The following is a 12063-nucleotide window of genomic DNA, read 5'->3' on the forward strand; positions in this document are numbered from 1 at the left end:
TAGCTCACTGTAACCTCCAATTCCTGGGCTCAAACAATCCTCCTGCTTCTGCCTCCTGAGTAGCTAGGACTACAGGCATGTGCCACCACCCCTGGTTAACTGTTCTTTTCTTTTTGTAGAGATGGGGTCTCACTACATTGCCCAAACTGGTCTCCAACTTCTGGACTCAAGCAATCCTCCCAACTCAGCCTCCCCAAGTGCTGGGATTACAGGCTTGAGCCACTGTGCCTGGCCTAACCTAAGTTTTAACACATAGTTTCATAATCAATCAACTAATCTGTATTGGGAATAGGAAGAAAAAATGAAAACCAACCAACCTAAAAAGTGATCAAAGTTTTATACTCATCAAATTATATAACTTATAGAGGCCTTAGAAATTGCGTACATAAATTCCCAATTTTATAAATGAATAAATTGAGGGCCAGTCACAGTGGCTCATGCCTGTAATCCTACCACTTTGGGAGGCCAAGGCAAGTAGATCACTTGAGTCCAGGAGTTCAAGACCAGCCTGGGCAATGTGGTGAAACCTCATCTCTACAAAAAAAAAAAAAAAAAAATACAAAAATTGGTTGGGCGTGGTGGCTCATGCCTGTAATCCCAGCACTTTGGGAGGCCAAGGTAGGCAGGTGGCTTGATCTCAAGAGTTCGAGACTAGTCTGAGCAACATAGTAAAACCTCATCTCTACCAAAAATATAAAAAAATTAGCCAGGCATAGTGGCACACACCTGTGGTGCCAGCTACTTGGGAGGCTGAGGTGGGAGGATCGCCTGAGCCCAGGAGGTGGAGGTTGCAGTGAGCTGAGATCTTGCCACTGCAACTCCAACCTGGGCAACAGAGTGATATCTCGTCTCAAAAATAAAAATTTAAAAAATAAAAAAAAAATACAAAAATTAGCCAGCTGTGGTGGCGTGTGCCTGGACAGAGCAAGACCCTGTCTCAAAAAAAAATTAATTAATTAATTTAAAAAAGTGAGGTACAGCACTGTGGCTACATTACATGCTCCCTTGCTACTCTAATATGTAAATTCTAGTATCTAACAACAGAGATTACTTTTTCAGAATAACATAAAATGACTAACAAACCTGTTTTAAACCAGGAACTTAAACAGAAATTTAATACTGCCATATAAAATCATCCCAAAGTGTTAATTGAGTCCTTAGGCATTTTAAGATGCTATATGAGATTCTGTGTATGATACTAAAAAGTTTTTAAATGACCTTTGTATTTGAAGATCATATGGCTGAGAAGACAAAGGGGAAGATTAAAAATAAAAAGTTAATATGTCAAGTGTTAAATTACAATATGGTCAGGTGCGGTGGCTCACGCCTGTAATCCCAGCACTTTGGGAGGCTGAGGTGGGCCGATCACTTGAGGTCAAGAGTTCGAGACCAGCCTGGCCAACATGGTGAAACCCCATCTCTACTAAAAATACAAAAATTAGCCAGGTGTGGTGGCACGTGCCTGTAATCTCAGCTACTCGGGAGGCTGAGGCACGAGAATCACTTGAACCTGGGAGGCAGAGGTTGCAGTGAGCAGAGATCCCGCTGCTGCACTTCAGCCTGGGTGACAGAGCGAAATTCTATCTCAAAAAAAAAAAAAAAAGTATTAAATTACAATAATACAAAAACAAAAGTTACGATAAAACTGAATATAAGCAATATGACAAATGAAGAGGTAATATATTAACTCAAAAGAGAGTAAGGCCAGGTGAAGTGGCTCACACCTGTAATCCCAGCACTTTGGGAGGCCAAGGAAGACGATCGCTTGAGGCCAGGAGTTCAAGACCAGCCTGGCCAACACGGAGAAACCCCATCTCTACTAAAAATACAAAAATTAGCCGAGTGTGATGGTGCACGACTGTAAGTCCCAGCTACACGGGAGGCTGAGGCAGGAAAATTCACTTGAACCCAGGAGGTGGAGGCTGCAGTGAGCCACTGTACTCCAGCCTGTGACAGAGTGAGAGTAAAACAAAAATGGACTAGATTTGTCAAAGAAGGCTTCGTAGATAATAATAGCTTTTTATATGAGTACTCAGTATACAAAGAGAAATGTGACTGATATGGAGAATGTGACAAGTGCCAAATATTTTCTTCCTTAAAAAAATTTGGCCGGGCGCAGTGGCTCACGCCTGTAATCTCAGCACTTTGGGAGGCTGAGGTGGGCGGATCACCTGAGGTCAGGAGTTCGAGACCAGCCTGCCCAACATGGTGAAACTCTGTCTCTACTAAAAACACAAAAATTAGCCAGGCGTGGTGGCGTGTGCCTGTAGTCCCAGCTACTCAGGAGGCTGAGCCAGAAGAATCACTTGAACCCGGGAGGTGGAGGTTGCAGTAAGCCAAGATCATGCCACTGCACTCCAGCCTGGGTGACAGAGTGAGATTCCATCTCAAAAAAAAAACAAAAAACAAAAAAAAAAACTTATGGAGGAAAATAAGTTTTATTACTAAGGCATCATACATCTCTCCTATCCATTTATCATCAGTGAATTGAGCATCTTTAATGTATATGAACCAAAGTTCAGTATGTTGATTCTTAATTTCTTGGCACTTGAAAGGAATCTGGAGATAAATAAAGCGTGAAAATGTACCACAGTCATCATTTAAGATCACAATGGGTGGTAAAGGTAGGTATTAACAGATCTTCCACTTACAGTAATGGTGAACTAAATGACTGGACCAACCCTCCCTCAAAAAAAAAAAAAAAAAAAAAGCCAACATAAAAAGCTGAAAGAAATGAAAAAAAAATGTAATTGCATAAAATCCTAACAAGAAAGGGAAAATGAGGAAAATAAGATAAACCATATATTCTGTCTAAAGGCATTTGCTGACTGTGGAAAGATGGCTGAGAGGTAGAGTGGCACTTCTTGTAGGGAGAAGAAGGTGGGCTCGCTGCGAATCTGCTGGAAGCACTGAGAAGCAAGCTGCCATTTCTGGCAGACTAATAGAGCTGCACAAATGGGAATGGAAGTTCCATATTCTGCCAAAGGAGGAGACACACACTTTGGAAGTAAGGTTACAAATTCTATCCCAAGACCACCCAGGTAAACCAAAAAAATTCTGAAGCCTTGATTCTACACTGTTAGCACCCTCAGGTAATGAAATTTCTCTCTAGAATCAACAAAAGCAACAGACAATCGCAACAACCAACGACGTCAAATACTGACTGGAGTTATCAGAAAGAGCATGATACAATTATGCTTACAATGTTCATGGGGATAAAGACAAGCTTTAAAGTTTCAGCAACAGACCAGGAGCCATAAAAAGTATCATTGGAAAAAAGAACCACCAGAAATTACAGAGCTAAAAAATACAACCCAATTTAGAAACTCAATGGAGTACTTAACGGCAGATTAAACACAGTTGAAGAAGTGATAAACTAGAAGGTAGGCCTGAAGAACTAATCCAGAATAAAGCATTGAAATGGAAAAGACAGAGTAAGAGGCCTAGAGGTTATAGTCAGTGGGCCTGACAGGGATCTCACCGGAGCCTAGAGGAGAAACAGAATGGGGCAGAGGCAACATTTAAAGAGATACAGGCCAAGCACAGTAGCCCACACCTGTAATCCCAACACTTTTGTAGGCCGAGGCAGGAGAATCCCTTGAGCCCAGGAGTTCGAGACCTGCCTGGGCAACATAGGGAGACCCCATCTGTACCAAAAAAAATGTTTTTAAATTAGCCAGGCATGGTGTCACGTGCCTATAGTCCCAGCTACTCAGAAGGCTAAGGCGAGAAGATTGCTTGAGCCAAGCATGTTAAGGCTGCAGTGAGCCATGATCTCTCTACTGCACTCAAGCCAGGGCAACAGAGCAAGACCCTGTCTCTAAAATAAAATAAAGAGATATAACTGAAGACATCTCAAGACTGATGAAATGATTTAATCCATTGATTCAGGAAACCCAGTGAAGCTTAACCAGGATAATGTGACAGAGTGCTTACAAAAAACGGCCACAATATAATTTCACTCCCAGTACCCATGTCCCTTTACAATACAACTTTGTAGCTCTTCATATCAAAAGGTAGAGTTTATTTCCCTACCCCTTGAATCTGGGGTTAACCAATAAAACGTGGTAGAAATGAAGTGCTAGTTCTGAGCCCAGACCTCGAGAGGCCTTGTATGTGTTTGTCTTTTGGAACCCTGCTGCTGTCACATGAACAGGCCCAGACTAACATACTGGCTAATGAGATATGTAGCCCAGTCAACTATATTGCCCCAGCCAACAAGCCAGCCAATCCACAGAAGCAGAGTTGCCTACCTGGCCTGGCTGGCAGCTAACTATAGACCCACATGGGAGCCCATGTGGAACCAAGACCACGTGGAGCAGAAAAGAACCATACAGCTGGGCCCAATCCAAACTACCAACCTACAGAATTATAAGCTAAATAAGTGACTGTTGTTTTAAGCCCTAAGTTTTGGGGTTTATTTCACAGCAAAGGGTAACTGACATAGAAAAGTAAAAACAAATCCACAGACATATCATAATGAAGCTACACAAAATTAAAGACAAAATCTTAAAAACAGGTAAGTGCTGGCCAGGCGCAGTGGCTCACGCCTGTAATCCCAGCACTTTGGGAGGCCAAGGCAGGTGGATCACAAGGTCAAAAGATCGAGACCATCCTGGCCAACATGGTGAAACCCTGTCTCTACTAAAAATACAAAAAAAAGTAGTCGGGTGTGGTGGCATGCACCTGTAGTCCCAGCTACTTGGGAGGCTGAGGCAGAAGAATCGGCTGAACCCGGGAGGCAGAGGTTGCAGTGAGCCGAGATCGCGCCACTGCACTCCAGCCTAGGCAACAAGAGTGAAACTCTATCTCAAAACAAAACAAAACAAACAAACAAACAAAAAACAGGTAAGTGCTAATATAATTTTTAGGAGAGAGAAATCATTGGATGGGGTTGATCTTTAAACATTCTAAGTATTTCAATTTAATAACAGTAGGAAGACAGGCATTCTAGGCAAAAATAATCACTATCTGAAGTGTAGTCAATTTTTTTTGTGTGAAAATAAGGCCAAAAAGGTAGATGTGTTTGTTTAGAGTTAAGGGCTCATAGGCAAGCAGATATGGACTGTCTTCTAGCTTCACCACTAGCTGTGTGACCTCAGAGCAAGGTATTTCAACTCTGTACTTTGGTTTTCTCTTATTATAATGTAAATAATATCACCTACTATCACCTACTCCTACTTGTTAAGGATTTTTAAATGTAAGTAATGTTGTGCTTCGCACAGTAAACTCTAGATGTTATCAACTTTCACTCTAGAGATGAAAACCACTAAAACTGTTGTGTTTGGGACAACAAAGAGAGAATCAGAATCTGAGTTAGAAGGGGCCTTTGAGGCTATCCTCAATAAAGTCTATCCTCCGTTGTGGCTCTCCTATTCTAAAGCTTTATGTGAGATAATAAATACAACGCATAATATGCACAAAAGCAGCCTATAAAATGGAGGAAATGCTTTTCCTCTGGCTAATTTCTTATATAAACTTTAGACAGCTGTGTTAATTCACAGTTATGGGAAAGCATTTCTAATTGAGTTTTTAACAAGAAAACGAGCATAGTCTGGTAGGTTTAAAATGAGCTTTTTAGAGTAGATGAACCTGGATTCAAATACAAGCACTGCCCCTTTCTAGCTATTCATTAATTCAACCACATTTATTGAACAACTACTGTTACAGGTATCCCAATTGCTAGGAACACACAGTATTGATGTTTTAGAAACAATGTATTCCATTATTCTTTAATATGGAATCCTTTGTTACTCAGCTCCTAAAAAAAACACCCAAAAACCTTCATTAAAAGTACATACAAGAAAAAATACATTAAAAAAAAAACACTGATATATTTCAAGGGTATTTCTCTTAAAGCATATAGCTGGTAGAACTGATGTTGTTGTAACAATAAATATCCTGCTACATTCTTGCCCACATAGGAAATGCAGGCAAGGCCAAGACTTTTCTCAGAAAGCAGCTCTGAAGGAGTTACTGGCTAACACTGCACTGGCTATCAGTTATCAAGCACATTATTTCATTTAATCTTCACAATAACACCATGTGGTAGATTGCTACAGCAACGGCTTCCAATGAATCGTGTCTCCCTCTGTCCAGGCTCCTTTGCAATGTAACTTTGCCACTAAAGAGGTAGTAGTAAGCTCCATTTCCCCTCCCCTTGAATCTGGGCTGGTCTTCTGATTTACTTTGACCAGTACTAGAGAACTGACGTGAGACTTCCTAGGCTATCCTTAAGAGGTCTTGCAACTTCCCCTCTCATAGGCACCTAAGAAAGCCCAAGCTAAACTACTGAATGAGAGACTGTGCAGAAAGAGAGAGATCCAGGCAAGAGCAAGATATGCATGTGAGTCCCGCCCCAGGTGTGTTGCCAGCTGACTATATCTGCATGAGTGAGCCCAGACAAGACCAGCAAAGCAGTCCAGTCAACCCATAGAATCCTGAGAAATCATAGTTGTTTTACACTGGTAAGTTTTTGGTTTGTTACAAAGCAACAGATAACTGAAGCACGCTTTAAGTACTATTGTTTATCTCCAATTCAGACCTGAAGAAGTAAATACTTAAGTTTCAGAATTCTGCAAATACTTGAAAAGCTCTATTTCTTTTGATAACTAATGCACTTATTCTTCTTTAACAAAATAAAAAGTAAAGGAAGCATGGGGAAAAATATAAGCTGGTTTTACTTTCATCCATATCTATAAAAATTACAAGCAAAAAGGATTGAGCCATGAAGACATATTTAACTTATTTCCAACCCATACAATAAGTGAATATATATTTACTGACAGCTTAATAGTAACAACAACAATCTTACCGCACTTTCTATATGTCAGGTACTGTTCTACGTGATATAAGTGTGGTAAGTATATATGCACACACATACTCATCTTGTCCTCAGATAATGTCAGACAAGAGTAAGTCCTATTATTATCTTCATTTTCCTGAGTGGGAAAATGCAGCACAAAGTAGTTAAGCCCAAAATATACGGCTGAATTTCCCACTGATAAAAGTAGATTACATTTGCCACCAGAGAAAAGGCAGCCTAGCCTACTTAAAACAGAATTTCAATGACCAGGTTAGAACAGGTGTATCCCATTAATATACATCAAAGTGATTTCAGCTGTCAGGATGTAAACATTAAGATCAACTTGAGAGGCATACTTTATTTACTTATTTATTTACGGAGACGGGGGGGGGGGGGTGTGTCTCACTATGTTGCCCAGGCTGGTCTAGAACTCCTGCCCTCAAGTGATCCTACCATCTCAGCCTCTCAAAGTGCTGGGATTACAGGCGTGAGCCACTGCACCCGGCCTAGAGAGGCATACTTTAAACAGAAAGCATGCTCATTACAAAAGAGCAATGCTGTCACATCTACAAAGAGAAAATGAACAATATACGTCTACCTACCTATGCTTAATACTGTTGACAACTGCTTGCAGAACAGGCACATCACACATTTTAACTTGGAGTGAACCTAAGCATTCTATATAAATTTCGACAAAATTCAGATTCCTGCAAACATCACTACTCTAGACATCCTGACCCACGATATGAGCACATTCCGCCTATGTGCCATCAGAGTTGGTGGCAGAGAAAATACCCGAAACACAAGGACCCACAGAAGACAGTCTGAATGGTCTGGACGACATGACAGCGGCCATACCGCCTCAACCTCTGCCAGCCCCAAGAAGCCATCTCCCCGAAAAACGCAGCATCAAGGCCCCAGAATATACATTTCTCTGAATCAAAAAAAAGGAGGAGGAAGGTCCAAAGAGAGGCCAGATTCGGTGTGAGGCCGGCCAGCGATGGGAAGAGGTACCAGGGAAGGCTGCTAAGGCCAGGGTAGCAGTCGTCTCTCAGACCGCTCTTCCAAAATCCTAAGGGATCAGAAGGATTCTATCAAGAACTGAACAAGCTGACAATCACCTCAAGTCTATGGCCTCGAAGGCCCCTGCACAAGGTCCCCCTCCAGCTTTCTGCTTCTCCCAACATTTGCCTCCCCAGCCGACCTCAGGCCCGCCCCCTTGGACGTCAGGCCGGCTCCTAGCTTCACGCCCAAGAGCCGTGGCCAACCTAAGGAGATTAAGGCTGTGGCTTTCTTTCCCCACCTCTGTACTCCCGCGTTCCTGGGAAATACTCACTTGCCAGCCAGATCTTTATGAGAGCCGCTAGAATTCATGAGCTGGGCCAAATCCTGTCGCACGGCTGCCGCCATCTTTCTCCCAGCTCAGCGGTGGATGCGGGTCCTCTGGCAGCCAAAAAGAAAACGAGTGTGGTCCTCCAGAGTGCAGCCAGAGGGAACCTGAGATGCTACAGAGTAGCGTCTGTGTGGGCCAGAGCGTCTGGTGTGGGAGCCTGGGCTAGCTCCGCCCCCAGGGTTGAGTGATGCGGAGCTCCACTCCTCAGGTCTGAGGCCTGCCCAGGTCTCTCCTACAGGCTCTGGCTCTCACGCTTGGACTTTGGATTGGCTGATGAACTCCAGTAGTGAGTCTCTGGTGTAACTCCAATGAGTAGCCGGTACATAAAACGACTGCGTTTTCGCAAAGTTCCGTTTCTCACGTCTGTGGTTTACCGTCCTTCGATCTTTCAGGCAGCGCTTAAACTGCCTGTGGTAAAGAATGAGTTTTGTTTCCAATTCACCACAGACGATACTTTTTAGAAATACAATTAAAAAGTCCCCATTCCTCCTCCCACTCCGTGCACTTTATAATGGTTGATCAGACATTCCAGTTTGTCCAGTACAAAGCGATTTTCCCTCTGTCGTCCTGGAGTAATGATTAATATCCCCCCTTTCGGCCGGGCGCGGTGGCTCACGCCTGTAATCCCAGCACGTTGGGCGGCCGAGGCGGGCGGATCACGAGGTCAAGAGATCGAGGCCATCCTGGCTAACACGGTGAAACCCCGTCTCTACTAAAAATACAAAAAAATTAGCCGGGCGTAGGTGGTGCACCCCTGTAGTCCCAGCTACTCGGGAGGCTGAGGCAGGAGAATGGCGTGAACCCGGGAGGCGGAGTTTGCAGTGAGCCGAGATCGCGCCACTGCACTCCAGCCTGGGAGACACAGCGAGACTCGGTCTCAAAAAATAATAATAATAATAATAATAACATCCTCCCTTTCATTCTAGAAACCGTTCCATTTCAACGGAAGATTATATGGTCGCCTGCGTTTGTATACATTCGATACTCATGTATTCTTATAGAATTTCTGCAAATACAAGCAAATATTAGTAAAATAAAATTTTACCTCTCACAAGTAACACCACATAATTTGTTCTGCCTTGGGTTTTTTTTTTTGTTTTTTTGCACTTTTCCTGGTACTTTGGTTTGAAATAATTGTCTTCTCCAAAACTCATGTTGAGGGCTGGCGCCGTGGCTCACGTCTGTAATCCCAGCACTTTGGGAGGCCGAGGTGGACGGATCACCTGAGGTCGGGAGTTCGAGACCAGCCTGACCAACATGGAGAAACCCCGTCTCAACTGAAAATACAAAAATTAGCTGGGTGTGGTGGCACGTGCCTGTAATCTCAGCTACTCGGGAGGCTGAGGCACGAGAATCACTTGAAGCTGGGAGGCGAAGGTTACGGTGAGCCAAGATTGCACCACTGCACTCCAGCCTGGGCAACAAGAGGGAAACTCCGTCTCAAAAAAAAAAAAAAAAAAGAGAAACAAACAACTCACGTTGAAACTTCATCTTTAATGTGGCAGTATTTAGAGGTGGGCCTTAAATAGGTGATTGGATCATGAGGGCAAAACCCTTGATCTATTCATGGATTAATGGGTTATCATGGGAGAGAACATGTGGCTTTATTAGAAGAGGAAGAGACCTGAGCTAGCATGTTAGGAAGGTCACTCCCTTGCCATGTGATGCCCTGTGCTGCTTCTGAACTCTAGCAAGTCCCCACCAGCAAGAAGGGTCTCACTAGATGTGGCCCCTTGACCTTAGACTTCTTGGCCTTCATAACTCTAAGATATAAATTCCTTTTCTTTATAAATTACCCAGTTTCAGGTATTCTGGTATAAGCAACAGAAAACAGACTAAGACAGCTGGACATCTTATCAGCTGTCCAGTCTTTCAAAATCACTCTTTTTGGAGCTAGAGGATATTACACAGTGAGAGTACGCCTTAGTTTATTTAATCCTTATAGGACGTGTTATTTTTAATCAATGCGATGAACAACCTTTACATACATTATATATGTACAGGTAGAAAACATTACCAGAAATGAGGCAAAGGATAGACATACAATTTTGGTAGATATTGCCAAATTGCACTTTATAGGAATGGGATCATTTTGCCTTCCTACCAGAAATATATAGGGGTGCAGCTTCCTACAGCCTTGACTACAAAGGATGTCAAACTTTTGGATTTTTGCCATCTTCATGTGTGATAAATGGCATATTCCCTCTATTGGGAAAGAGAAAGAGAATACCTGAAGAAGGAATCCCTTTTAAGAATGTGTATTAGTCTGTTCTCAGCCAGGCGTGGTGGCTCATGCCTGTAATACCACCACTTTAGGAGGCCAAGGCAGGTGGATCACCTGAGGTCAGGAGTTCGAGACCAGCCTGGTCAACATGGTGAAACTCTTTCTCTACTAAAAACACAAAAAATTAACCAGGCGTGGTGGCGGGTGCCTGTAGTCCCAGCTACTTAGGAGGCTGAGGCAGGAGAATCGCTTGAACACAGGAGGCGGAGGCTGCAGTGAGCCGAGATCGCGCCACTGCACTCCACCCTGGGTGGCAGAGTGAAATCTCAAAAATAAAATAAATAAAAAAAGAATGTATATTAGTCTGTTCTCACACTGCTATAAAGAACTACCTGAAACTGGGCAATTTATAAAGAAAAGAGATTTAGGCCGGGCATGGTGGCTCACGCCTCTAATCCCAGCACTCTGGGAGGCCGAGATGGGCGGATCACGAGGTCAGGAGATCGAGACCGTCCTGGCTAACACAGTGAAACCCCGTCTCTACTAAAAATACAAAAAAATTAGCCAGGCGTGGTGGCAGGCGCCTGTAGTCCCAACTACTCGGGAGGCTAAGGCAGGAGAATGGCGTGAACCCGGGAGGCGGAGCTTGCAGTGAGCCGACATCGTGCCACTGCACTCCAGCCTGGGCGACAGAGCGAGACTCCGTCTCAAAAAAAAAAAAGAAAAGAGATTTAAATGACTCATAGTTCCACAGCCTTACAGGAGGCATGACTGGGGAAGCCTGAGGAAACTTACAATCATGGTGGAAGGGCAAAGGGGAAGAAAGTATGTCATCACATGACAGCAGGAGAGAGAGAGAACACAAAGCGGGAGGTGCTACAGACTTTCAAACAACCACATCTCATGAGATCTCATTCACTATCACCAGAACACAAGAGGGAAATCTGCCGCCATGATCCAATCACCTCCTACCAGGTCCCTTCCCCAACACTGGGGATTACAATTCAACATGAGATTTGAGTTGGGGTACAGAGCCAAACCATATCAGAAAGTTAGGAGATTGCCCACATCAATTCGGATCATGTTCCATTGGCAAGAACTTAATCATATGACCACCAATGAGACTAGAAATTTAATTTCCAGTTGGGCAGCCTTGTGCCCAGAAATAGGAAAGAATGAGTTTAGAGGGACAATCAGCAGTCTCTACTACAATATGTCCCTCTGACCACCTGAATATCCACATGTCGTTTGATGGTAATTTTAGGTATCAACTTGATTGGATTAAGGAATACCAAGAAAACTAACTGTTACAGCATTATATTAGTGTGTGTCTGTGAGGGTGTTTCCAGAGGAGATTGGCATGTGAGTCTGAGTGGACTAAGTGAAGAAGATCTGCCCTTAGTGTGGGCAGGCACCATCCAGTTAGCTGGGCCCAGACAAAACAAAAACAGAGAAAAGGTGAATTGGTCTCTCTCTCCTGAAGCTGAGAAACACACTTCTTCTCCTGGCCTTGGACGTCAGGCTCTCCGACCTTTGGACTCCAGGACTCACACCAGCAGCGCCCTGGGTTCTCAAGCTTTCAGACTTGGATTAAGCCATGCTGCCAGAATCCCAGGGTCTCTGACTTGCAGACTGCTTGAT

The 12063-nt window shown here is 43.5% G+C and overlaps 1 protein-coding gene across 3 annotated transcripts in view; it reads right to left on the reverse strand.

The window, feature by feature from the left end:
• The window catches only part of COPS4 (COP9 signalosome subunit 4), a 41846-nt gene extending 32441 nt beyond the window's left edge, over positions 1-9405 (reverse strand). For 2 of the 3 annotated variants that reach the window (XM_009447611.4, XM_016950974.3), the window contains exon 1: positions 8142-9405. In XM_009447611.4, the coding sequence (XP_009445886.1) occupies positions 8142-8215 (74 nt within the window). In that variant the 5' untranslated portion in view covers positions 8216-9405. 3 annotated transcript variants of the gene reach the window in all.
• Positions 9406-12063: the final 2658 nt, after the last annotated feature.

The sequence above is a fragment of the Pan troglodytes genome, chromosome 3, assembly GCF_028858775.2.
Source record: "Pan troglodytes isolate AG18354 chromosome 3, NHGRI_mPanTro3-v2.0_pri, whole genome shotgun sequence".
NCBI lineage: Eukaryota > Metazoa > Chordata > Mammalia > Primates > Hominidae > Pan > Pan troglodytes.